We start from the raw sequence: 26,454 nt of genomic DNA, 5'->3' as shown, positions 1-26,454 counted from the left end.
TTGGGACAAGGCTGGTGATTGACGCGCAAACGGCTGGCTTGCCTTCATTTGCACCCATTGCAAGTTTATCAGCCTCCAATCAAACTTTAAACTTGATATTCGTCACATTTTCTGGCCTTTATATGAACACCAGCGATGACCTATGGCTACCCGCCAACCAAAGACCACCCTTGGCACAAAGCTTCACGGCGATAGATTTACACAAACCGTATGCCCCCGACAATCCCATTTCAGTGCTATCATATATGGAACAGCACCAGTTTTGCAACCCGAACCGTGGACCAAACGACGTGAGAAGCACACCAATGCTTCCACTAGGTGTGCTTCTGGATGCCTGGACAGATGTCACCACCGGCTGCTTCGAACTGGTATTCGACAACTACATCTAGCTGGCGACTCTGGGCGTTATGGCGTACGGAGCCCAGGAAACCCAGCTGGCAATCCTAGCTCCCTCCTCTAGCCTCCGCCTACGCGATGGCATTCTCTCTCTAGGACTGCCCAACGATCAATGGATACAAAAATCAAACCGCTTTTTCGCAATGGGCATGAACGCCATGCAGCGATGGGCGACCGGAGTTTGCAACTGGCCCTCCTGGAGCGTAAGCAAGTCACACTACCACTGCCGGATATTCAGCGATTGGCCCTTCCACGGAGTGGATATGCAACAATCGGATTATAAGGGATGATAGATATACCTCTTTCAGCATTCTTTGGATCTCTCTTATCTTTGAATTGGGGGGTTTGCTCATACTTGTTACCCTGAATCTCGAGATGGTCGTCAACTACTTTCAGCGACGGTATAAACGGGGTTTTCACCAATAAGTGAGATGGCAGCTAGATTCGTCATTGCAATTGCAGCGTATGGCGTTTGAAGAGGCGGGATTTGGGGAGTGGGAGGGTGGAGTGAGTGAGGTTTCTACTACTGTAGTGAAAAATCAGCAGATTCAAGTGAGTAAATTCGCCATCCCAAAGCCTTGGGGATATTCCCACCTCTCTTGATTCCCGTCCAATATACTCCCGAGCTAAAGTTTCTCCAATGTCTATAACCTTTGCTTAGACAGTAATGGAATGGGGCGATATGTATCCCAGCATATGTGGAAAGGGAAGTAAGGGAAGGAAAGATTCAATCACGAAGGAAATGAGCGACGAGTGTAAAGGACTTGTCACCGACAGGAATTCGTTACTCTAAATCTACTTCCTATGAGGTAGCAGAGCAATCAAAATACAGCAAAATGAGAAGCGAGGTCCTTGTAGTACGTCCAAGAGTATAGCCTCCCATTGCATACTGCCTCATGTCCTGACACTGAAGAAGCCCAGCTTCTCCATTCCACCGAAATCCCGAACAAAGTAACAACAAGATCAAAACCAAAAGACCCAATACACCCGTACCGCCAACAGTAACCCCAAAATGAATGGACTCGCTCGCTCTGTCGATGTACCGCGCGTGCGGCCCAGAATATCCAAGTGCAAGGTACCACATATCCCTACTCCGCAGACGACGGTCAGTCCTCATCAAATGCTTCCACCGCTTTGTTCAGAAGCTCCATCTTCTTCTTCCACTTCTCGTACTCTGTCTTCGCTTCCTCAAACTTCTTTCGCGTCTCTTCCTCCTCACGAATCGGAACCTGGACAGCAAGAAGCTGTCTCCGCTTATCGAAGCCAAATCTCTGGAAAGCTTCCGCCTGAGTACGGAGACTGTCCCATGTCCAGTCTTCACCAGCTTTTGGATTGAGTGTCAAAATCTCTTCCAGTCCAGTCCGTGCCTTTGTTTCGAAGCCCGCCAGGGACATGTTTGCCTCGACAGCTTTTCCTTTTGCAGTTTCGAAGGTAGATTTGGCGCCAGCATGGGCTCTCTCAACTGCGCTGAACTTTTCCTCGAATCTGGGGAGACTTGCTGACAGACGTTGAACGGGTGTGCTTTCGCGGGGAGTTTCGTTAGCGGAAGAGGGAGATGAATGGACAGGTTCGGGACGACGGTGATTCTGCCAATTATCGCCATCATTGCTGTTGGATGCTGCTGTTTCTTCCGTTGTTTTCTGCTTTCTTGTCAGCGCCATTGCTATCTGGAGGACGCAAGCACTGAGAACATCTGCTGTACTGAGCCTCACCTCTTTGCCTACAGCTTTCCTCTCTGGAACGTCACTTTCGTCACCCGACACTTCCCAAATATCTCCCGTGAACTTTCTGGCAGGAGGTTCGGATTTTGAAGGTTGGAGAGGCTGGACTTTTGTTGTGTCACTGTCGTGTGGTCTCTTAAGGTTAGATGAGGTTGAGGTTTGTTGCAAGGGCTCTTCTGTCGTCTCGTATGGCCCGTCCTGAGAAATGTTCTCTTGGGATGGCCCTTTTAACTTTTGGACGAGATGTACATGCGTTGATTGTAAGTGCTTTTCAAATGCCACTTCCCGGGTCAAACGAAATGAAGCCAAGCGATCAGAAGAATTCTTGACCTTTCCGTCAATTGTGAGAGCGGGCTTTTTTCCAGCTAAATTTGTCATGGGTGGCTTGGTTGGCACGGAGCCCTCGCATTTTTCTTGTTCCTTTTGATATATTGGCTCCTTGGGAAGGTCGACAAAAGAATGTTGCAACTCCTTAGATGGCTGGTTGGGTCTCGGTGCAGGTTTGCGTAGATTTCCTAACCCGTTCGTGACTTGACCTACGACGTTGTTCGTTTCCTCCGTTTTTGCCTTTTTTGCCGGTGGACCTCCTGCTTCTCTATCAACCTGAGATGTACGCGCAAGTCCAGACCCAGGGAAGGGACTTACCAGCAGAATTTGCTTTGTGATTCCTATTCTTGAACCCCTCCACAGCTTCGTGGACGCTGAAGACCACCTGGCTCATATTATTATGTGTCCAAGCTTTGAATCCTCGCTTGGCTTTCAGCATATTCAGGAATGCTCGAAAGACCTCTGCAGCGGATCCGTTCGACTCATACACCATCTTGACATCTTTATGCTCAAGCAAGTGGCCGAGGGCTCCTTCCAAAGCTAAAAAAACCCAGAACTCCAACGCTGCCACCAGCTGCCTGAGCGTATCACAGTCCAGAACTTGGTTCTGCACGAAGTACTTGGACGTGTTGCCCATCATGCGATAGATTTGCATCTCTGCGCGAGCGTGAAGTCCATTCGACTCCGTCGATAGGTAGTTCGATAGGACTTGACGCTTGTCGTAATCTTGGTCTGAGTTGCGGAGCGATGCCTCGTAATGGACCGCATTCGCAATCTGTCGGGACTTCTCGAGCTTTCCCAGCAACTCTTTGAGGTGCTCTCTTTCCTTTCTGAACTCGAGCTTCTCGTGGTGGTTCATCTTGTGGTGGTGGTTGTCGCGTTGAGAGGGGAAGATCCTTCGAAACGCGTGGAACACTTTTGAATATTGGACGAGACGAGCTCGCATTCGATGTCGTGTTTGCATTTGGATTCACCTTTGTCGTGTAATTTATTTGGGTGGAGGACGCGAGGGTTCTTTGCTTGCTTGGGGTTGAGGAGTATTCACTTTCAACATACAAGGCATCGATTCCTAGAGAAGTCTCGTGTTAAAACTGGAAGGAAGAACCATTCTGCAAGGAAATTCACAGATCAAGCAATGAGATGACATTTCCTCACATATCTTGGAGCCTAGCAAAAGTATTCATTTCAATAATTTTACATTTTATCTACACAGCGTTGGAATTGAAATCAGAATCAGAACAAAAACAGTGTTGGTGCAAATGGATGCCTTTAACACCATCCCAAACCGCCTACAGAGCCACCTCCCTCTCCCCATGGTAGTGAAATATGATCAAGAAGGGACGTTCTCCGTTTCTTTGGTGGGCGCGCGGCATATATTCCATGACTCGGCACCTTCCTCAGACGCATTGCTAGTTGAATCCTCGCTGTTGACCATCGGATCTCCTTTGTCGTGTGGTGGTTTAGTGGCATAAGGCGAAACGTAATCCCTCTTCGATGAATTGCTTGTTAGGTCCTCCACATTGCTGCTAATATTCGGACCCTGAGACAGCACGTTTGCCTTGACGCCGCGGCTGCGGTGATGGAACATCGAACGATACTCTGGTTGGATAGCTGGGTGGAGTTGTTGAGTGTCCTTCTTCTCCCACGTAAATGAGGCAACATTGTTGATCGTTCGCTGCTGTGCTTGTTTTTGCGGGGTGGGAGTAACGTCTCTCTCCGTCGTATTGCTTGATTTACCTACCTCGAACAAGCTAGTGTGAGTGGGTATTTCGGAAGAATGCGACTGACGGCGAAGCTGCTCAGCTAACTCGTCCATCTCCTGCTGATACTCATGCACTAGATCCAGGCCGTAGAACAGGTCACAGCCAAGCATTTCTCTACCTCAATTCGAGCTTCTTGAAAGCAGCTGCCTGAGCTATAGCAGATACCGACGTCCAACTTTCTTGAGCTCCGCGAAGTCCTTCCAATAGCCTATCGAATTCCCCTATCACTATTTTGTCCATGTCACCTCATCGATTTTGCGTCTCTGTTGCGAATTCGCTGAAATTTTTGAGTTTGAGCCTTTGAGGCGAGCTAGGTCTTCATAAAATTCTTCGTCCTCTGATACTGGTGCGCTATCATCCTTTACTCTCTTCTGGGGCGTCATTTCTGGCACTAAGTCAGATTCTTCTATATGGTACATAAAACGAGAAAACAAACCCGCGGCCTCTGCAGCGCGTTCTCGTCGCCATCTGAGAGCATCATGACGCATTGTAAATTAAAAGTGGCGCGTTTCGTTCAACACTTTGGTGGACCGTACCTTAGTCCAAACTTCGATGCCATTGTGATCTTTGTAAATCTTACAAGCACAAGTATCTGCGAAGAATCTCTGCTCGAGAGGGAGGCGGCGATTACTTCCACTACTTGTGATTACTTACATGATACCAAAATATCTTTACTTCCACTCTTAAATCAAATAGACCGCTGTTGCTTATTAGTGGCTTCCACCTGGAAATGAAAGCCGCGAGCCTTCCCCGTACTCGGAGTGGCAATCTAAAGACCAAAGCATCAACAGTACCTTCCACTCTTGGTAGAAGCTATGTCACTTCAATCTGGCATCGCAAGTCCTCGGAATCGTCATTTTTTATTGTGATGCCTTCGTACTAACAAAAGTGCAGCGCCCATCCAATTTGCAATTGCCTGGATGAAGACGAGTAATCCAGGGCTTCTACGAACGAGTAGACCCCAGGAGGCAATGTATTGTGAACAGTTTTGTTTTGTTTGATGGGCTCATTGATGAGATGACACAGGATGTCTAGCAATAAGGGGTGGTTCTCCTGAAATCCTTCACAGAGACGCCGAAGCGAACGCTCATTGGCCAATAACCGAAGGAAGGGAACCCCCTTTCGCTGCAATATCCGTAAGCAACTGTTCTTCTGAAATCCTTCACCGCCGAGATCTGCAGTGTGAACCCTCACTTGCCTGCAGCGGAAGAAGCCCTTTCGGACGACACATGATATTGTTGACTTCAAAGCGGCTTAGATGAGATCTTTATTCTAGCAGTTGAACACAACTTTTTTCTTCTTCGTCCCAAGGTCGGTTAGTAGGTTCGCCGCTTCTACTCAGGCACTAATCACCCTCGGCTCACCCTCTCCACACCCAGCTCACCTGTGCAGCCTGAGCAGCCTGGGAAACCTGAGCGGTCCCTGAGCAGTCCCTGAGCAGCCCCTGAGCAGTACCCACTTCACGCATTTGATCTCCAATTAGGCTGGATATGGACAGTAGACTAGAGCCTTTTCATTTTAATTATGTCAAGTTTCGGCGATGATCCCTCTTTTGTTCCGCCATAGCAGGGCAGTTGCGGGTATATTTGAGCGCGAGTTCTTGTAGCATCGAAGTTAAAAGTGGTTAGCAAATTGAAGTCATATATGATGACGTTGAAGTGTGAGGCTTAATAACCTAGTCACATAGTGTAACCCAACCCTCATTGCATCTGAGCTGGATTGGAAGTTGTGCAAGGTTGAGAAGGAAAATGTTATCGTGGAATATTATGAAATAAGGTTGGCGTTAAAGTTGAAACGAAATTTAAGCACCACAGGGGAGGCGCGGCACTTCGCGTTTGCATGCTGGGGTCTCTACCAAATCACGTTCAATGAAAGTTATTTCGCTTCTAAATTTAGAAATCAGGCTTCGCTCCCCAACCTGCAAAGCCCATCTTCAGGCAGCCGCTACACATAGCTCTACATTCGTGGCACCCAGGAGAGAATCGACAATTAGAGCTTGGAAAAGTCCTCGGTATCAAAGTTGGCTGTCGTCTTGATCAGGTGGAGGAGATCAAGAAGATCTACCTGGAAAAGGCCCCAGTATTATCCCGCGTTGTAGGGATGGCGGCGGCAGAGATGATGGATAAATTGAACCTGGAAATCCAGGAAGATGGGTCGATTAGTTTGACTGAGTGGGCGAGTCCAGAGAAAAAGGTGGACAAACCAGGGGAAGACAACTCCAAAGCGATGTTCCCAAGCGCGGGAGGCTGTGGTGAGTGAGGAGGCGGCCCCGAGGGCGCAGTTGGAAGAGTGGTCGGGGGAGTTGACGGGGCTGAGGGATGAATGAGGGAAGGCTGGAATCATGGTTGTGGGAATACAGCTCTGCAACCCCCTACTCGAGCACTATTTCACCACAGACCCTTAGATCCGAGAGCGGATTCCAGTTAAGTCTATCCGCTTTCCTTAGTCAGCTGCCATAGCAACAGGGAACCGCGTTCTTGGACACGACCCAAGCCATGGCAGGAAAGTGATGTTTGACCAGGGTGAGCTTGGCCTTCTCCTCGACGGAGTTTGGGCACGCTTGCAGATAAACGGCGCTGCACAATCACTCTAGTCACAAACGCGAAGTCACTCAGAATTTTTATGTTATTAGACCTATCATATTTCCTGTACTACTCAGCCTCCAAATCCCATCTCTCAATCGCTTCTATTCTTGCAAATCGCCAGGCGTGGGTTCGGTGCCGATTTCTTGGAGCACCGTCAAATCAACAGCCTTCCCTTCAGCCATTCTAAGGACCTCAGTCAGCTGCGTCGCTGCTACAGGCCACTTAGTAACTCCATCCTGAGGTGCAACCTCGCCCTTCAAGATCTGTTCGCTGGTGATCTTTGAGCCGTAGAAATTGGCGTTGGTTTCTGGTCTCTCTTTGATGACGGTACCGTCCACTGTCAAACCACCAAAAAGACCTCGCGATTTTGTGTAGACCCAGACTGGCTTGTCATTCCTCGTGTTGGTGGTGACTCCTATGGGTCCTGCTGCAAGAGCAACTGCGCCGCCAAGGCTCACTTCTGTCTTTGCGTAGGCTTCCACAGCGGCTTGCGTATTAAGCACGCACACGCAGTCATACACATCCACACCATACACAATACCAAAGCTGCCGGATCGGACCGAGAAGGCTGATGGTGGCGACCAGCTCCCATCAGGAAGACGCGCGACAACGACACCTGAGCCTCCCGCGCCTGCCAGGTACATCCCAGCGCGGAAGCCAGTGAAGATAGCCACACCTTTTGCGTCCGCGATGGCTTGCTTGGGTATCTTGCCTTTGTCTAGAGTTAAGTGAGCCTCTCGGATTATTTGGAGGAGGGAGTTTGCTGATAAATGGAACAGTGCATACCAACAAAGCTTTTCAGAATTTGAGCTGCCTTGTCGCACTCTTTGCGAAGGCCGGATGCTTTGAAAAATCCCATTTTGATGAATTGGTTTTCGAAAAGGGACTGAGAATAATGGCGATAGGGTGCTTAACAATGGATTAACGAGGTAAGTGGCTGAGATTCGGGTTGTTTATTGCCCAGGTCCTGATCAAAATAAAAAAGGAATAAGAGTCGACAAATGTGTAGATACTTGTACTTTCTGAGCATTCTCTATAGATAGGCAGTACTGGTGCTTGTGGCTCGTCATCACCCCAAAGCATGACAATGTGGACGATCCGTATTCAGCCACTTTGGAGTAGGCAGTGATGTTGGTCCACAAAAGTCCAATTGTAAGCAACGCCTTGTTCACTTCCGCCAAAGTTGTGGCTGCTTGCGCGTCGCACTATCTAGTCCTTTAAGAATTTGTCGCAATTTTGGAGCGGTTGGTGGTTTATCAAATACGTCCCTGGTCAGTTTGGACGATACGCCCCTTGTCAGTGCAGGAAACCAAAGACCTGGTCAAATGCGTCCCCAGTCACAAACCGTCCCTAGTCTGTACGGAAACTACGAAGGCGGGCGCTAAAGCGCGAGGAACACAAAAATCACTAAGTTTGGAAAATTATACCAAATCTCGACGCAACGTCCAAAACTCTTTAAAAAAGTTTTGTAAGATAGAAAAGAAGCAGATCTAACTTTTGCGGGAGTTTCTCAACGATTAAATATAATACGGAATTACGAGAATTTCTATATTGCAAGGGTGAAGATTGCGCCCCCTGCTCGCTTAGCGAATTGGACTAATTTGATACTGCCTGCCTTCGGAGCCACCGATTAGCATAGCAACTACCACTAAAGTCATACTCAACTTTTTTTTTTCGCTGATTCTGTTTTAGTATTTGGGCATGAGCAGCTGCCGCCTTAATATGAGCCCGCAAACAAGACTCTTCACAAACGCCTTGCTCACAACATCCGCCCCCGCCGCATTCGTATGCGTATGGTCGTTCGGATACATCGCATCCACAGCCTCCTTCCCCAACGCCTTAAACGCATTCGCAACGTACTGCCCATGATCCACAAGAGTAACATTCACACTCCCCACATTTTTCACTGCCAGCGCAGCACCGCTAACAAATCTTCCCGGTACATAACTAAAGTTCCCTCCCTCCCAAGGATTATTCGGAGTCTGGCTAGAAATAACCACATAAGCACCCAGCTTCACAAACATCTCCGCCGCTTCGGACATATAAGCATCGAAGGTTTTGACCACCGTCCCGTTCGTAAGAGTGCACGTCACGGTCCCGGTGCCGGGGCAATCGGAACGCCCGTTGTCATTCGACTTTGGAGAACCGCCGTCGTTGTGCCCGAATTCGATGACGACAAAGTCGCCGGGTTGGACGAGTTTGGATATCTCAGCGAAGCGGTTTTCAACTGTGAAAGAACGGGCTGAGCGGCCTCCGATGGCTTTGTTCACTAAGGAAAGAGAGAGCGAGTATGGCAGCCAATCTCCCCAGCCTGTTTTGGACCTGAACAAATGATTCAACTAGTTTTGTGGCATTGGAACTGACCTTGAATGGCAGAGCTAGCTGCGTAGTGGCTCATGGTCGAATCGCCGGCGAGATAGACTTTGGGTGTTGATCGTTGGACAAGTGAGGTGTGGATGGGAAGTATTGGGGTGACTCCAACCACTGCCACTATTGCTGCCAGCCATATGCTCGAGAGAGACTTCATGGTGATTTCTTTGACTGACAAGAGTAGTAATTGATAATGATGTGTGTATTGGTAGTCAAAACTTAGGTAAAATCTTATTTGCTACCCATTGGAGGCTGTCGTAGTATGGAGATGCGTAAAATTATATAATATCGTCGAAAGTCATTCTTCCAAAGACCTCGATGATATATGCACGACAGCTTCCGAGACTTTTCTTTCTTTCTTTGTTTTTTAAAGTGTTACCTTGCTAGCCGGCCCTGGGGGCTAAATAGATATTCAGGTCGTATCGATTTGTTTTCCCGGGAGATAGGGTACTATAAGGCAATATAAATCAAACCGCTAAATTTAGACGGGACTTCCAGTTCGAAATTACGGGGAAGCTGTGAAATATCTCCCTAATAAATTTTCAACCAAGCCAGATCCCGCTCGCGTATTCTCGCAGTTTCGGTCGACCACCTAGTCAGATGATTTGCGTCACGTGGTCTGGCGCCTATCTTTAGTAGCCGTTTGACCTTCACAATCTCAGACGACAAGTGAGCCTACCAATGTGCTTTTCCGTCTTGGAACCTGAGCAGTCGCTGTTCTAGCCTGAGCTAAGCCCCGAGTCCTGAGTACGCTAATGAATCAGCTTGCTCCGCAAGGTCCCCTAGCTTCCTCGGAGAAAACGCGGTAAGTAAAGGGTTTGTGGTTAATTTTGAAGCCAAAAGATTGACTAGAATGCTAAATACGGAAGAGCCGTTTTATGTCTATAGAAGACGCCAGTAGGTGTGAAATCCAGATCACGTGCTAATCGCTACGCACGACGAGGCGATCAGGAATTCATTCTTAAGTCAATACAATGTACGAAAAAATCAAGAAGTAAAAATACAAAATCTAATACAGACGCCGAGCGCTCACGGCTTGTCGCAGACAACCACAGGTGAATTCCGAACACGACCCTCCGCGTAGCCAGCTAAGTCCCAGGCGAATCCGTGGGTTCGTCATCACCACATTCGTTAATACCGAGCATTGAGTTGAGATCCTTAGGATCAACGGCTGTATACTGATGCCCAGGACAAGCAAGGTTACAATCCTTAGCGCCCTTCTTGAATACCTCGTTAGCTGCCTCGAACAATTCGGTTGCATCAACTCCTTCAGCAACCTCGCCCAAATAGGGGACAACAAATGCGAGGATCGCGGCGGCACCCTGAAAGGCTTCGTTCCAGACGACACACACGACGTCACCTAAGGCAATGAGGATTTCGGAGGCGATTTCGGCAGCCTCGATGCTGCAGGTGCAAAATGCCTGGTTGACGCAAGTTGAGGCAAAGCCGACGGTGAGAGCTTGCGTGTTGTTGGAAAGCGATTGAGCACACCCAGCCGTGCAATCAGCTGCGGTTTGACAGCTATCGAGAGATTAGTACTTAATATGAAGGACCGAGATAAAGACTTACGATGGTCTCGCTTCATTTGAAAGTCTATCACACTCTTCTGGATCATTACACGTCGTTGCGGATGCGCCCGGAAGTTGTATTGTTGTTGCTGAAGCTGTAACTAAAGTACCTGTGCCTGTAGTGGTGGGTGATGGTGTGGGTGTGGGTGCTGGGCACGGGACCTGGCCGAGATTGGGACCGCAATCAGGTTCAGTGGGACAAAGAGTCTGACCGGGATTGGTACCGCAATCAGGTCCAGGTCCAGGAGGACAAGGAACCTGGCCGAGATTGGGACCGCAATCAGGTTCAGTAGGACAAGGAGTCTGACCTGGATTGCCACAATCGGGGTCACCAGTGGTTGTTGGCGTTGCCGGATTCCCGGTTGTAGTACTGGGAAGGGCGCAGCTGCCACCGTCGCTCTGGCGTCTAACTCTAACTCTCATCGCGGGTTGAGCGGCGAATTCCTGGTGCAGTACTTGGATCGTTGCGTCTACGTTGCTCATAAAAGTCGGAAATCCCGACGTCTGAACAGGTTTTAAGTCTCGGAACTCAAACAAAGGTACAGCGCGCTGTGAACTGAACATCTTTTCAGTCGCTTGATTCAAGCCACCGATGGATGAATCATAGTTCTTATCGAAAGCTGAAAATAAATCTAGGGCGGAGTTGCCGGTGGCGATGTCTTGAATCCAGTCCTTGATGTTGACGGTTTGCGGGTTGGCGGGATTAGGGGTACCCTGGCCGCTATATGTGTACTGCAAACCTGCGAATTTCGTACCAGGCACTGGGTTGCTCAAGGAACCTGTGCAGTAGTCGCTATCAATCCTACACATCGTTAGTTGGCAAACAAATAGACTCGGGTAACTTACGAGAGTTGTAGATTCGAATCCGTCTTGTAGCATGCGAGTATGTTAAATATATCGAATACTTGTAGATCGAATAGAGTGATCTCGAATTTTGAGCGGACTTGCGCATAAATCGTGTTGAATTCTGTTCGTGGCATGAATGGTATCTTATGCTTTGGGCTCACATCCGGATCTTGCTCGAGGTTTGCAGCTTTCGCGTAGGATAAGACCAAGGTGCAGAAGCCAAGTATGTCGTCAGTGATCGTGCTGGGATTAATGTTGAGCGAGGGAGACACAAAGTAGTCCTTGGTCACAAGTTGGATATTTTGGCCAGTTGTGATTGAAGTGGCGCCGTTCAGGATGTTTCGGTTGGGATCGGTGTCTGGGTTGGTGTTTGTTTTTTGTACATTTTCTTTCATAAGAGAGTAAAGCGCTTCGAGAGGCATAGGTGCAGTTATCTGTGGTGCCCAGAACATACCAACTTTGTCTGTGGTTGGAGTCAAGCCGACGATGGTCCAAGGATTACACTGCGGGAAGTTCTCGATAGTAATTTGGTTTGGAGGGGTCTCAGCCCACGGTGTCCAATTCATCTGATAATGTTAGTCAGTCTTGGATTCTGTAGCGAGGCACTTACGAAGTCGTCTCTAATTGCTGTACCAGCGGCCGCAGCGCTTCCATCTCCAACGTTGATATTCCTGCCGTCCAGAACATACTCAGGGTTAAGTTTCCCTCCCCCAAGTTCTAATGCCCCGGTGTCTACTGATAGCAGATAGTTTAGTCCTGATCGACCCTGTACTGTCTGACGTTTTGCGGCAAAGGTATCTTCAAGGCTGCAAGCGGAGTTTTGGAAGCTGAAAAAGAAGGTCTCAAACTCGGCTCCAATGCCTGCGTTTCCAGTGACACTGGGTCCATCATTGAACACATCCATTTCGAGGTCCTCGAACTCATCTTGGCAATCAGTAGGGGCCCGCGGAAGCACCGCCGCATTTATAGTGAGAAAAAGAAATAGAAAGAAAAAATGCATGATGAGCTTAAATGGTAGAAAATAAGAGAAAAGTAGATAGGAGAGCTGTCTGTTGTAGTCTCAAATATGACCAAGACACACGCCAGGCTTATATATGCAGTACTGTACATCAAAGGAAGCGTAACTAACATCTTCTATTCTATGAAGTTGGATTCAAGTCCCGACATTCCAAAATTAAACCATCTGGCTTCGTCATAGTCAGAAGACGTTGCCTACTTCCATGGGATACTTGGCCTCTCTACTCCGGCCTCTTCCACGAATAGTACGGCACAGCTGCCAGCATCTCACTCCGCCACCGGCAAAGGTGAGATCCGTAGAGGAGGCCACAACAGGGAGGGCAAATATAGAGGTATTGAACGTTCTCATATAGAACAAGCAAACAAGTCGATTTAAAATAATCGTCTTTGATCAACGAGAGGCCATTATTCGAAGGGGCTCACCTGAGATTCCCTTTTACAAATCCAGGCCAATACAATGCGCCGTGACATAAGATTTCTACCATAGTGAAGAGATACCGCAAAATGCAGGCAGTTGGTCCATTAGAATCAAGCTTTGGTATGGCCACCAACTGGACCCCAATTGTTGGTTCTTTGTTATTGGGTTTCAGGATGCAAAGCACTATTTAGGTACATTATTTAATGTTAGATACTGCGTTACTCATACGGAGGATGTAGCACAGCATCAATGGGAGGCGCAGCCGCGCACTTATAGAACTCGGATTACCAGTCTTCGCATTAGTTCTCGAAAGTTATTTATAGCCGAGGGGTAGGGGTAGGGGTAGGGGCGAGGGGTGTGGTCGAAGCTGAAACACGACTTTAATAGGAGCCGGAGCCGCGCGCTTAAAGAACTTGGATTACCTGTCGTCGTTATTGGTTCTCGAAAGTTATTCATAGCCGAGGGGTAGGGGTGGGGTTGGGCGCGGGGCGGGGGATGTAATACGGCCTTAACAGGAGCCGGAGCCGCGCGAATATATATAGAACTCACATTATTTGTCTTGGTGCTTAGTTCTCGAACATCATTAAAATTTCTGGTTAACAATTCTTCGTCTCGCTTATAGCTTGCATGCTACCCTTAACAACAGCAGTTTCAAAGACAAGAACATCACCCTTCACCACCACCATGATGTTCATGCAGCTACCGATCGAAATTGTCGACAAAATCATCCAACACACTCTGCCGGAGGGGTTTGAGAGCGTGGCATTGACCTGCAAAAGAATATATGGGCAATGCGTAACCTTTATCGCCCACCATAATGAGCTACGCTCGCGCTTCCAAACGTTTGAGTACTACCTGAAGCCGTACCGATTGAAATTGAATCTCATGTCCTCCTCCGATTTGCTCCTACGCATTGCCGACGAACCTGTTGTGGCGCGTTACATTCGTAGCGCAACCTTCGCAATTGACAGCTATTTCCTAACTCGTCAACTACCCAAGTCAGTGCCGAGTATTCACGATGGCGGAGCTATTGTCGATTTATTTGCCAACTCCGTTTATCTCAAGGAAGCCGATCTCGATTGGAAGGAATACTATACTACGTTGGAGTCGGACGTCAGAGAGGGCCGCTACTCCCAGCACGGGGCTGCCTTTCTATTGACACTGCTGCCGAACATCGAGAAACTTATCATCCCACGGTCCTGGAAGCCGAATGATGCAACAGACAAGCTTCTTGACGCCGTCATTGACAAAGCCAGAAAGTCTACATCTAGCCTCGCCTCAGTCACGAGATTCGAGGGGTCGATCTCGCTCGACAGATCAGAGCGGTGTGAGCTGAGATGGGCGAGTCCGTTTCTAGCTCTGCCGCACGTACGGTCTTTTAATGGCCGCAGCTGCGTAGGATCGGAGGACATACCAAGGAGCCTTGCATTCAGAGATTCGCATCGTATCGCCGAGACACTGCAGGTGGCTCATCTAATTCACTGTTGCCTCGACGACTTGAACATTGCCGACTTTCTCAGGCACGCCCCATCTCTGAAGACACTCAGATATATGCACTGCACGAAAAATGGCTCCCGCATTCAGGATTGGGATATCTGCAAATTTGTCAATGCCATTGAGCGCGAGGCCGGGAGCCATCTCGTTCAACTTTCAGTCATAATCCGCGAATTACAAGGTTCCATCATCCCAGGGAAGGCATCAATACGTGGGTTCCAACAGCTGCAAACGCTCGAGATTCCTCTAGAACTTGTCATGTGTAACATAGCTGCCGCTGCGTGGTATACCTTCAAATCATCAGACCCTTTTCTCGACTTAATACCCAGTTCAGTCACCCAGTTTTCATTGGTTTCAAAGGGAACAGATCATCATGAAGAAGCCCTTGACGCCTTGTTTCATCACTTTCAATCCAATTACGATTCTCAGCAGTCTGCTCTTCAGGAAATGCAGATTTCGTGCCTTATGAATGCGGACGAGGTTTACAAGGACAAATGCGCCAGGGTCTTAAGGGAGGCTAGGGATAAAGGCGTGGACGCAGTTGACCAACGGTTCACGAATGGCCAAACATTCCTGTGGGATGGGGAACCCTGAGCTGCAAATTTAGGTTGATAGTTGCAAAGTCTCATCTTTCACAAGAATGAAAGTGTCAAGCCCAGAAATAGTAATACAAAGTTGAAGTTGCACGAAAATTGTAACGGCACGGGCGATCAAAGCTACGGCAGAGGCATATGGGAGGGCGTACGTAGGCTAACAAGAAGCGATTCCATAGGCCTGGTACTAAGGAAACAGAGAAGATACAGAAGAGAGTGCGTAGCTAGCCAAAAGAGAGGTAATAAGCTGGCGCTGTAGCCCCTGAAACTAGGCCGAATCGGTCCAGGACCCCCCCCCCCTGCTACCCACGTGACATCAAAATATCGTCCGTCACAAAAATCAAGAGTGTGGGCCTCCACATTTCCACATTCACAATCAGTTGGGAGGGATACGCTTCATGCTTATTCGTCCTTGGTGACATCCATCTTTGTCAGAGCCCGAGATACCAGAGATATTTGTAATATGGTTTCAAAAGTGGTCATATAGAAATAGACGAACAAGATAAGGAGAGGGAATTGCATTAAAGTTATCGTGTGCTATTAATATCGACATGGTCCAATTCCCTTGGTCGCATCCCAAGTGAGCTACGTACATATTGCCCAGCATGATACACTCTCCCGTACATGAAGGTTTCCCCAGTAATTTTCCATTTTCCTCTTCCTAAACTCATATCCTTTTCAAACTCCCACCCGCTCCACCTGCGATTGTCTACAAGAGAGCAACAACAAGACCAATCACCATCAAGAGAGGTCCTATTTTAGTGCAGAAGGGACTGAAATTGGGCGGGTTCATTTTTTAAGGCACCCGTTTTACTCCATATCACTAGTTGTAAGAGACCTAATTTAGATCTTTAAATTCTTAATACTTTTATAATAATTTTTTTTTTAGTTTACATACTTATAAAGAGTAAGGCTATAAGTGGTATATGACACCAGTCACGTGGTGATTTTACACGTGACTTAGCGCGCACTGCCCAACTCAAATTTCTCAACAGCCTTCTGCTCAATCAAGCTTCCCAACCACTGCTGCAAGTCTACACTATTTCGTGACAATAAGACTTATGAGAGTCTCTTGTCAGCTCTAGCGCAGAACTTGGTCCTAGTTTCGTGAACCCACTTTAGAACAGGTCCCGAAAGATACCTATCTACTCTCTTTTCTAAAAGCACCCCCTGGTTTCGCATTTCAATCTAGAGGACAGGTAGCTATAAATTGCTAGACCTGTTTGCTGCAGCACCCAGTTTATCGAAAAGCCAATACTTCCACAAGTTTAAGACTGAGAGATTGTCGTGGGCTAGAAGACGGCTACAATAGCCGCTAGCAGTGTGGAGTCAGATGGACTTTGATGAAAGACGCAACCACTGGGGTCTGTCGCTTTTGGAAGAAATCCATCTTTCGAAATGGGAGTGAGTTACACAATGTGCAAGCCTGGGGTAGTGCTGTTACTGATCAGTTACGCCAGCGTAGTAGCTGTTCACGGCCTTGGTGGACATAGAATCTACTCGTGGACAGATGGGCCTAACGATTCCTGGTTGACAGAATTCGCAAACACTCACCACCAACCGGCGGCAGTGTATACTTATGGATATCCGTCAGGAGCGTCCCATACCACAGTTGCTCAGGATCTCATCCGCGAACTTGATATTGTGAGGTCGGTTCGTTCTTCTTTCAAGCGGCCTGTCATATTTTTTGCCCATGGACTTGGAGGCTTGATTGTCAAGGAGGTTTGATGCCCTATTTACTTATCATCTCAATCTAAGAGGTTTCAGGCTCTTATCCTGCTCGCAACATATCGCGAAGAATCACACAGCAATTCTCGCCAACACAAGGGCTGTGTTCTTCTTTGGCGTACAACATCGTGGTATGCCTGTAGCCACTCTTGAGTGGGCGCGTTTTATGTTACGTTTGGTCGGCGTTTTCGGTGGGACCTCCCTTTCTAAAGGGCGTGATGCTGCGATATACCCATCTAGGAACGAGCTTACGAGGATGGTCGAAGCCTTCCCCAGGATTAGCAGTGGGTTCGAAATATTCACGCTGATACACACTCTCAAGTCTGGAGTATTTGACTTGGTAGTTGGAGACCTACCGGACAACTTGCTCGGTCCGCCGAACGAACGTGTGATCTATATTAATGCCACTTATGCTAATACGTGCAAACATTCCCGTGGCCATAAGGATTCTGATGTGGGGAAAATAATTGAGGCAGCCCGCAGAACAATTTCGGACCTCGACCAGGATTCCCAAACTCCGCATTGGTCGTCTGATCAGCTCCGGAGGTTTGATCAAGAGGAAAGGTGAGTGAGCTTTCATGAGTATGGAGTCCTAGCTAATTCAACTAGTGTGCCCGGGCAACAATGGTTTAGAGATCTTGAACTTGGCACTCAGCGAGTCATTCAAGACCGGCGTAAGAAAAACTTCAGGAGAAGTCGTATTGCAATTATCGACAGTGGCATCGACAAGCGCCATTCAGCCTTTAGTAGCGCTGTTCAGGAAAGCCGCATTGTTTCCATGTCCTTCGTTCATGGTCTACCTGGAGATCAAGATAATTGCGGCCATGGAACACATGCAGCCCACTCGATCCTGAAAACTTGCCCACAATGCACTTTATTCATTGCTCGAGTGTATGACCAGGGGACGGCTGAAGAATTTGAATCCAATGCGAATGCAATAGCTCAAGTAGGTATAAATGCACAAATGCCCAGCACCACGATACTCACAATGCTATCAGGCTATACGATGGGCAATAGAAGAGAACGTTGATATCATCTCAATGTCTTTTGGCTATCAAGTCGAAAATCGTGTGATCAAGAAAGCCATCAGAGACGCTTTCCATCACGGCATTATTTTATTCGCCGCTGCATCAAACTCTGGTGTCAACCCTAGATTTCCAGTTGCCTTCCCTGCAAATCTCAGGCAGGTCATTTGCATTCATTCCACGGACGGCGATGGTTATCCTTCGCCTCGCAATCCTCCTGCGACACCTGATTGCTCTTTGGCAGTACTTGGTGAAGGTGTTGCTGCAGCCTGGCCTTCTCAACTCTTCACAGATGGCAATGACTTACAACGGGTTGCTAGTGGGTCTTCTGTTGCGACTGCTATCGCCGCAGGACTTGCTGCTTTGGTCCTCGAGTATGCAGCGCAGAATGATGCAAAGCTTGCGAAAGTACAAGAATGGGAGAGACTCAGGCATTGCGATGAGATGAGAAAAGTCTTCATGAACATGGCAAGGGAGCAGGACAAGTACCAATCTGTTGCCCCTTCTAGCTTGTTTGACTATCATGGAGAGCGGATGTATGAGAGAATCAGTGGGAGAATCTCAGATGTCTTGGACTCGCTGTGAATTTCTACCATAAGCGAATGTAGTTGATGATATATTTTGGTGTCGGTGAAAAGCCTCTGCGGCTTGTTTTAGGGGAAATGCCTGTACATGCTCCTTATACGGAAAGCCGTAAGGATCAAGTGATCAAGCGATTTTCGAATCCGGTTTTCGACTTTCGATGTCCGACTTGTGGCACGTGCGCACCCTACCAAAAATCGCAAATACCACATATCACGCCCACATACTATACCCTCTCCCTGTGCCTCTATTACTACTTCAAATATCTACTTTCTTTAATTCTTCTCTCTCTCTCTCTCTCTCTCTCTCTCTCTCTCTCTCTCTATATATATATGGATAAGAGAGGGGGTTTATAGGGGGAAAGGGGAGAGGGGGGGGCAAAGCGAGGGAACTTAACCAAAAATTTATGTCACTAAATTTTTAGTACCTATAGCCTGTAACTTAGTGACCGTAGCCCTAAAATTTAGCGATAAGTAGCCTATAATTATAGGGCTTCCTTTTCCTCGCGAGTCGCATGCCTTAAAGCTCGCTTTTCGCTTTTCGCTTTATTTTCGCTTTTCACTTTTCACTTTTCACTCGCCCTTTACCTCTCCCCCCTACCCCCATCCCTATCTACCCCTCACCTCTCACCCCTCTCTCGTATATATATAAATAAGAATTAAAGAAAGAGTAATATTTTAAGTAGTAATAATAAGTAGAGGTACAGGAAGAGAGGGCATAATATGTGGGCGATTTTTAATAGGATGCGCACGTGCCACAAGTGGGACATCAAAAGTCGAAAACCGGATTCGAAAATCGCTTGGTCTTTTGATCCTTACGGCTTTCCGTAACTTCCAAGGCGAGCGGCATTGAAATTCGTCCAATACCCTAAGCGAGGACAAGCGCAATCTTGGCCCTCACAATACAGAATTTCTCACAATTTCCCCTTACATTCAATTATCGTAAAAATTTCGGGAAAGTTAGATCTGCTTTTTTTCTACTACGCAAAGACTTTTAAAGAGTTTCGGGCGTTCCGTTGAGATTTGGTGTGATTTTCCAAACGTAGCGATTCTGGTGTTGCTCGGCTGTTAGTTGCTGGACCACTGGTGGACGGGTTTCAACGCCAGCCAGTTCAGCTGACCAAGATGGGTGGCGGGAATTTTTCCGCACTTGGGAGGCTGTGTAGATAGACGCGTGCGACTCGGTCGAGCTCGGTGTTTTGCTCCTCGAGCTGAATGCAATACATGTAAGGAGCTCGGGCGTTCAAAGATCACATTGCTCGCTCGTTTATGGATCCCCATCTCATGGTCGAAGAAATTCGAAAGAGCTGCCGGTTCAAAGCTGGACAAAATCTTCCTTGTTAGGAACTCGTCTTTCTCCACGTTGTCGTTAGGCCTCCTCACCAAATATGACAGCCTGGAAAAAAACCACCAGCTGCCAAGGCTGACTGGCCCAATGAGGATGCAGCGACTCAGCCTCCAAGCCAACACCGCCAGTTCGAGGGGCGGGCGAGTATTTCAACTGTTGGTTATCTGCATTCGGACTCCAGCAAAAGACAGCAAACCCAGTCCTACATTGAGGTATAAGAGCTGTATCGCGAATGCGATGTCCCAAGCAAAAACCAAAGGTCATCAAGATGGTGACCACTCAACTCCCAAATCAACGCTGCATCAAGAAACCGAGAAGGTCTCATCACAAGTCCAGAAATGGATGCTTCGAATGCAAGCGGCGAAGAGTCAAGGTGCGTAGCTATTGTCAGGAGTATTCTTGCAACTACAAAGCTGAAGTTCTTCGTTAGTGTGATGAATTGAGACCGTCGTGTACTCGATGTACTGTGCTCCTGGACAAATGCATCTACCCGCCAGAACTACAGTCTACTACAAGCGGTCAGAGGGATGAATTGTCCCTACCGAGCTCGCCACGCATCCTTTCTCCATCCCCCAATGCTTTACCATACTCGGAACGATCGCTATCCTTCCAGGCATCAATGTACGCAACTGCACCATGTGTTGATGTAAACCCCTGCTCCACCGTTGCGAAGGGTCCTGATGGCCCAACTGATACCGATCTGTTTAACCACTATCTACAACATACGAGCCGTACCTTGACTCTTTGCCAAAGAGATCGAAGCGCATTGCAGATCGAAATGCCAAAGCTAGCATTGCAGAGCAGAACCGTCTTTCATTCCATTCTTGCGGTCTCCGCAGCCTGCCTATGCCACGACATGATCTCAAAAGAGCCCGCTCCCGACACAAGTGCAGTCAATCAAGTCCTAATGACTGGCTATCAACACTACAATCTCGCGAGCGAACGGGTGAGAGAGTTGATTTCATCACCACGTTCTTTGAAGGCGGAACCGCTTTTGGCGAGTGCTGTGTTCCTGGTGCCGTTCGCCACTGCAAGTCAGCAGATAAACCATTGGATCTCGAGCAGAAGTGAGGCAAAAGAGTCCCGCAAGCTCCTCTCAACCAGTGTGGGCTCCGATAAATTATCGATCGAAATTATCGATTAGTAATCGTTATCGGCTAAGCGATCGATAAACGATTGATATCGATAATTATCGTCGATAAAAGTGGGCCCAGCCATTAAACGAGCCCTATTACGGCTTTCTAGTTCAATTATAAACCGATTAGTATTAAGATTAGTATAAAAGTATACTATTATTACTATACTATTAGACTTTTTAACTTTTTATTTAATAGTCTATTATATAACGTAGACTAGCTAGTATTTAATCCAGTTATCGATAATTCCATCGATAAAAGTGGGCCCAGCCAGCCCTTAAGCGAGCCCCATCACCTCGATAATCATCGATAAAAGTGGGCCCAGCCAGCCATTAAGCGAGCCCATCGATAATTCCATCGATAAAAGTGGGCCCGCCAGCCATTGAGCGAGCCCATCGATAATTCCATCGATAATAGTGGGTCCCAGGGCCTTGGCAATACTACAGGGCCACTACAGGGCCGCTACAGGGCCAATACGCTATATTTACAGGCCTTAGACCGCCTTTACAGTACTAAATCTATTAATAATAGTGGGTCCAGGGCCTTGGTAGTACTACAGGGCTACTACAGGGCTAATGCGCTATATTTATAGGCCTTATACCGCCTTTACTAAATCGGAATTCTGCTATAGTAAAGAAAAGGCGGTATGAGGCCTATAAATATAGCAATTGGCCCTGTATTGGCCCTGTAGTGGCCCTGTAGTATTGCCAAGGCCTTAGTTCGATAATTATCGTAATCGATGGTCGATTATCGATTATCGAAAAATTAGCGCGATTATCTAATCGTCGCTTATCGAGCTTATCGGAGCCCACACTGCTCTCAACGACTCCAAGGGATGCCATAATCATCATGCGAGCAATACGAACGACGCTTCAAACTCTGCATTGCGGCAGCTCAAGCCCAACCCTCGAACTATCTCGAGAGATGGAGCTGGTAACCGACAGTCCGTCCGCGGAAATCACTATCCCGCCAGCAGCTCTGGCCCCATCACGCACTCATGTCATGGTTCCAATACTCGCTGCCACCGTTCAAAGCGCTTTCGCTAAGCTTCAGCAATGCCTCGACTCTGCTCTGCCCAATCACAGCGATGACCCCGAAGGGTTATTGTCGGCCTGCGGCACCGCTTTCGAAATCTTAAAGTATATCAGTAGCAAGACCTTCTCCGCATCCAACGTAGCCTCCGCCTCATCGCTCAGCAACCAGGTTGGAGAGCCTTTCGAGCCCGTACCAGTGCCACTACCGCAAGTAGCACTCTGGCTTCGCTCGTTTGCAAGAAGAGCCACGGATCCACTGCCGACGGAACCACTGACAAGTCTCCTCCTCAGTTTCCTTGTTCAGGCTCCCCAGGCATACCTCGACCTTGTTCTTCCCCTCCTCGATCAAAGGCTCGAAAGCCCAATTGGCGCTACATCAGACGACATTACCACAAAATTAACCAGAGAGCAAGCTCTTGCGCTAGATATCTATGCCCATTGGTCCGTATTGATGTTCTTGGTGGAGGTGGACTCACGGTGGATTGGCGACCTGCCAGTTGTGACGCTCGCCGGAATGGTGAATAGGTATAGCGACGATTTTGTGACCAAACTATGGCCAAGAACAACTTCTAGGCAGGAGCCGTGGTGGCCGGGAAGTATGCTGACCATTTTCCGAGAAATCAGGCGGCATCGGTAAATTAGGATAGCGACTTTAGTATTATGGTTTATGTAGGAAAATGTAAAACGACCCCCTCCCCCGGGGGGTCGATTGGGGCAGCGGTGTTGACGACTTGTAATTGGCTACCTGAGCTCTTTAAAAATCTTAAGTTAGATTTTTAATAAAAGTATAGGCTAGTGTATTACCGGTATAACCCTTGTATTATAATCACATGCTTCCTAACCTATAATAAAAAGATTACTAAAAATGTCTCCCAGGAAATCTCGGTTATAAGGGAGCCAAAGTAGGATCTATACTTGGAGACAAAATAAGGAGAGCGTAACCGGGCATCAAGGGAGCTGGAACGAGTACCTTTGGGAGCTGAAATGGCCTCTCAGCGCATACTCAGGCTTACTCTGCCGTGCGCTCAGGTTGCTCAGGCCGAGCTCAGAACGTGCTCAGGACATGCACAGGCACACTCAGGAATGCTCACCCTCAGCTCAGGTTAAGGCGGCAGCTGCTCACGTCCAAACACTAAAACAGAACCAGCGAAAAAAATAGTTGAGTCTGACTTGTCTAGTAGTTTAGGGAATTTTGAATTGAACTACATAGTCCAGCTTACAATTTTTTCTGTAAGAAGCCCAGAGTGATCATGATGGCATCAATTGTTCCGAGAATAACCAGTACCTCCCCCACTGCGATGCAAACTGACCACACCGTTTCTGCTGACGTCTCGAAAAAGAATGTTCTTGCCTTTGCAAAAGAGTCAATGCAAATATCTGCTACCCTTACGCTCGGCAAGCCCTCCTAAAGACAATCAATCTTCATCAAGCTCCCGAGCCAAATCCATCCACTGAATCGACTTTTCCATTCTTGGGTTCTCTCCCATCCAAGACGTCAAAATCCGACAGCTGTGTATTTCTGCCAAGATTTCGGAAATCGACCTTCGCTTGCTCTGACGCCTCATCTGCCTCTTGTCGATACCTTCGTTTATCGCTAAGATTTGCTTCGGCTGCCTCCAAGTCTGTTCGAAATTTGACGATCTTTTTAGTTACCCGTTTAAGAGAGCTTTTATTAAAGGCAGATGGCGGGTTGCTTGGAAGGGAGTTTCGGGTCTTGCTAGGTCTGGAGGTAGCTGGAGTTGGGCTAGCCGAAGATGTTGTCTGATGAGCTGACATGTCTTGGGAACGTGCAGTACTCGGAGCCAATGTGTGAATGGGTTGAGGAGAAACTGAGCGATCTGAACCTCTTTGCAGATCTTCTGATTCATCAGAGATCTCGCTCTTCATGTCGCTCTTGACTGGGTCGCCAATGTTCTCGGAGTTGTTATCTTCGGCGAATCCAGTCGAAGTTTGGGAGACTAGGGTATGTTAGCACTACGTCGGCCAGATCACCTCTTAGAGGAGGGCATTGTACCAGATTGATGTGGAACATCGCGGCCTTGACGAACGTGGAGGGCTACTTAGTAAATGGTGTACCGTACATTGTTCATGTGCGCCGCAGTCCACCTATTGATACCAGCCCGATTCTTGTATATACTGACAAACGCCTGGAAGATCACGGCGGGGGAAGCGCCGTTCTCCTTCAGCGCTTTCCCTTGCTTGCAATCTTGATGCTGAAGCAAGAGATGAAGCTTCTCCGCAACCGCCAGAAAGACCCAGAGCTCCAATGCGTATTGAAGCTTATGGAGGGTTCGTTTGTCAAGCTTTTCATTGGGTACCAAGAAATGTGAAGTTTGACCAATCAAGCGGTATATCGTCGTCTCATACCAAAGTCGTTGTTTGTCGCAGGATTTCCTAATTTTCTGCATGAATCTCCCCCAAACAGCGTCCTTGAAGATGTCTTCTGCGCCGTTGCGAAGCATGGAGCGGTAGTGACTTCCGCTGGCTATTTGCTCGGAGGTCGAGAGCGTACCAAGCTCTTGTTCGAGAGCATCTGCTGCAGCGTCGAGGCGATTCTTTTTGTCACTTCGTGCCATTGTCGGAGAAGATTGTTGTAAGGTCTGGACCGGGACCGGCTCCTTCCTGAGGCGACGTTTTTTGACAATTGAGTCATCTGTGGAAGGGGTGTCGTCACCGAAGTCCACAGGTATAGACGCGCTAGAAACAAAGCCAGCTTTTGCTGTGTTCCGCCGCTTCCGCTTGCCAGCAGACGAAGACATGCTGCGCTCGAGGTTGAAGTTAAATGAGAGGAAGGAACAACTTTCGTGGTGGTTGAGATGTAGATTGGGTGTAAGGAACTGGCGATGAATTTGTTCTCGGAGTGCAGAACTGAACAGGTACGCTCATATACATTTAAGGTCACGTGACGAAATGGGTATACTTACACTCGCCTAGGAGTTCATTGTCCCGGCCAGCTTCAGCTGATTGCAAGTCCGACTTTCACGACAGTTCGCCATTTACAATTTAAAATTAAGATTTACTATTAAACATGCTTAAAAGTGGAAGCTGAATCATTGCAAGAGCCTTATGGTAGTTTGAACCTGGGCGTGATTTCGAAGCAGAAGTAAACAAACCCCTTTTGGCCGAGCTTGTCATGCCAAAAATGCAACCACAATTTTTGAGTCACCGCTTATGAAAAATTTAAGGTTCCCCTTTCAAAAGAGCAAAATTGATACAGGGAGATATCAGAATTTGGCTTTTGAGCAGTTTGCTGTTGGAGAACCCCACCTCATGCCCGGCGTTAGCCAGGCTTAATTCTCCGGTCGCAGGTGCTTCTTCCATGTTACCGAGGTACTGGGACAATGGCTTCGAGAATCAAAATGTATTCTTTACCTCAATGTATTACATTTCCCCCACTCCCCCAAATATTCAAAGAAAACGCTAGGTGTTATTCCTCCCAGAATGCGTACCCCTTGTGAACCCGCATCAATATTCGGGAACCCACGCGGCTTGGAAACTCCAGATATAGTTGTTTCTGATACAGAGTCTTTCAGCATTTCTTCTGTAACATAATCTGACCTTGAAAACCTCCCTTTGCATGACCGAAGACGATGTTTGTATTGTCTTGATATCATGTCACAATATGAGAGATCTTTTGATTGTCTCTCCCCAGTCAGCATCTTTCTCACAATTACCGTTATTGTACAGCCTGCAAGATCGAAGTTCGCGGCCACTCATCCACAGTGGGGCAGAGAAGTCCAAGAAACTTTGGTGGTGAAGCAGGGAGATTGACAGAAAATCACGAGTCATGACTCAACCTTGAGAGTTGATTTCAGACAGATGATTGGCAAGCCAGGAAGGGGAGTGTTAAAGAGATCGAAGGTACCGAACCAATCTTTTGATTCAATTTCAAACTTCGGGCACAATCTCGTTTCTTCATATTCCCAACTCTATGACCTGCAGAGATCGAAGTACTGCAAAGTTGCTGCACCAGTCCACGTTGAGAAAACGCCGCATTGCCCGAGGAAAGTCAAAGAATTGCCGACAAGCACTGCCCGATCTCGCCTTAACTGGTTAGTTCCTTCCATTTCAAATTCAGAAGAGAAGCTGAAGTGGATGCTCTCTGAAATTTATGATGCGCAATTGGCCAGAAGTTACGACAAAATTTGACATTTGGATTCGCTTACAGGCTCTCCTCTCGAGTAAACTAGCAGCGAATCACTCCCATCTACCCTGGAATGGGCCAGTCAGACAGTATCAAGTACCTTGTAGCTTGATTGAATAGCTGCCTTCTTCCGGTCAGATATCTCACTATTCAAACCTCTCACTCGGTTCTGGTTTAAATATGTTTCTTGATTGTCTTCGAATCATCTATTCTCGTTTCTCCATACCACTATCTTCTGCAACATGACTTCCTTCCGCAACATTGAAATTTCGGAGTGCGCAACGATACCTCCATGCGCTTAAAGTAAAACCAACCTCTCCTCTCAGGCCGGGAATTACATCTCCAATCCCCAGCGAGCAC

The 26,454-nt window shown here is 47.8% G+C and overlaps 10 protein-coding genes across 10 annotated transcripts; 4 read left to right on the top strand and 6 right to left on the bottom strand.

The window, feature by feature from the left end:
- Positions 1-1,502: 1,502 nt before the first annotated feature.
- K444DRAFT_663714 (uncharacterized protein) lies at positions 1,503-3,303 on the bottom strand (the record flags this gene model as incomplete). Its single annotated transcript, XM_024886867.1, has 2 exons — positions 1,503-2,653; positions 2,763-3,303. 2 exons carry the CDS (start codon positions 3,301-3,303, stop codon positions 1,503-1,505), a joined length of 1,692 nt encoding a protein of 563 aa, XP_024736565.1.
- A 471-nt stretch (positions 3,304-3,774) lies between these two features.
- K444DRAFT_630060 (uncharacterized protein) lies at positions 3,775-4,317 on the bottom strand (the record flags this gene model as incomplete). Its single annotated transcript, XM_024883150.1, has 1 exon — positions 3,775-4,317. The coding sequence occupies one exon, from the start codon at positions 4,315-4,317 to the stop codon at positions 3,775-3,777; it is 543 nt and encodes a 180-aa protein (XP_024736564.1).
- A 1,537-nt stretch (positions 4,318-5,854) lies between these two features.
- Positions 5,855-6,598, top strand: K444DRAFT_663713 (uncharacterized protein; the record flags this gene model as incomplete). Its single annotated transcript, XM_024886866.1, has 2 exons — positions 5,855-5,867; positions 6,111-6,598. 2 exons carry the CDS (start codon positions 5,855-5,857, stop codon positions 6,464-6,466), a joined length of 369 nt encoding a protein of 122 aa, XP_024736563.1. The 3' UTR covers positions 6,467-6,598.
- A 255-nt stretch (positions 6,599-6,853) lies between these two features.
- On the bottom strand, positions 6,854-7,651 carry K444DRAFT_562040 (DUF500-domain-containing protein; the record flags this gene model as incomplete). The annotated part of the gene is made up of 2 exons (XM_024876971.1): positions 6,854-7,510; positions 7,579-7,651. The coding sequence occupies 2 exons, from the start codon at positions 7,649-7,651 to the stop codon at positions 6,894-6,896; spliced, it is 690 nt and encodes a 229-aa protein (XP_024736562.1). The 3' UTR covers positions 6,854-6,893.
- Positions 7,652-8,495: 844 nt separating this feature from the next.
- On the bottom strand, positions 8,496-9,214 carry K444DRAFT_502112 (carbohydrate esterase family 12 protein; the record flags this gene model as incomplete). The annotated part of the gene is made up of 2 exons (XM_024873353.1): positions 8,496-9,103; positions 9,157-9,214. Coding segments are annotated over 2 exons (666 nt in total), but the record flags the coding sequence as incomplete, so codon positions are not given.
- A 1,036-nt stretch (positions 9,215-10,250) lies between these two features.
- Positions 10,251-12,480, bottom strand: K444DRAFT_630057 (uncharacterized protein; the record flags this gene model as incomplete). The annotated part of the gene is made up of 4 exons (XM_024883149.1): positions 10,251-10,683; positions 10,732-11,532; positions 11,577-12,142; positions 12,187-12,480. 4 exons carry the CDS (start codon positions 12,478-12,480, stop codon positions 10,251-10,253), a joined length of 2,094 nt encoding a protein of 697 aa, XP_024736560.1.
- Positions 12,481-13,614: 1,134 nt separating this feature from the next.
- Positions 13,615-15,275, top strand: K444DRAFT_613209 (F-box domain protein). Its single transcript, XM_024880301.1, has one exon. It carries the CDS (start codon positions 13,696-13,698, stop codon positions 15,097-15,099), a length of 1,404 nt encoding a protein of 467 aa, XP_024736559.1. The 5' UTR covers positions 13,615-13,695; the 3' UTR covers positions 15,100-15,275.
- Positions 15,276-16,514: 1,239 nt separating this feature from the next.
- On the top strand, positions 16,515-18,459 carry K444DRAFT_663710 (subtilisin-like protein; the record flags this gene model as incomplete). The annotated part of the gene is made up of 4 exons (XM_024886865.1): positions 16,515-16,747; positions 16,866-17,390; positions 17,436-17,772; positions 17,825-18,459. The coding sequence occupies 4 exons, from the start codon at positions 16,515-16,517 to the stop codon at positions 18,434-18,436; spliced, it is 1,707 nt and encodes a 568-aa protein (XP_024736558.1). The 3' UTR covers positions 18,437-18,459.
- A 1,266-nt stretch (positions 18,460-19,725) lies between these two features.
- On the top strand, positions 19,726-22,792 carry K444DRAFT_562028 (uncharacterized protein). Its single transcript, XM_024876970.1, has 3 exons — positions 19,726-20,153; positions 20,211-20,860; positions 21,714-22,792. Exons 1-3 carry the CDS (start codon positions 20,013-20,015, stop codon positions 22,585-22,587), a joined length of 1,665 nt encoding a protein of 554 aa, XP_024736557.1. The 5' UTR covers positions 19,726-20,012; the 3' UTR covers positions 22,588-22,792.
- Positions 22,793-23,375: 583 nt separating this feature from the next.
- Positions 23,376-24,709, bottom strand: K444DRAFT_630053 (uncharacterized protein; the record flags this gene model as incomplete). Its single annotated transcript, XM_024883148.1, has 2 exons — positions 23,376-23,908; positions 24,067-24,709. 2 exons carry the CDS (start codon positions 24,707-24,709, stop codon positions 23,376-23,378), a joined length of 1,176 nt encoding a protein of 391 aa, XP_024736556.1.
- Positions 24,710-26,454: the final 1,745 nt, after the last annotated feature.

Source organism: Hyaloscypha bicolor, assembly GCF_002865645.1.
Source record: "Hyaloscypha bicolor E unplaced genomic scaffold K444scaffold_83, whole genome shotgun sequence".
Classification (NCBI taxonomy): domain Eukaryota; kingdom Fungi; phylum Ascomycota; class Leotiomycetes; order Helotiales; family Hyaloscyphaceae; genus Hyaloscypha; species Hyaloscypha bicolor.
This window is presented reverse-complemented; position numbering and strand designations above follow the sequence as displayed.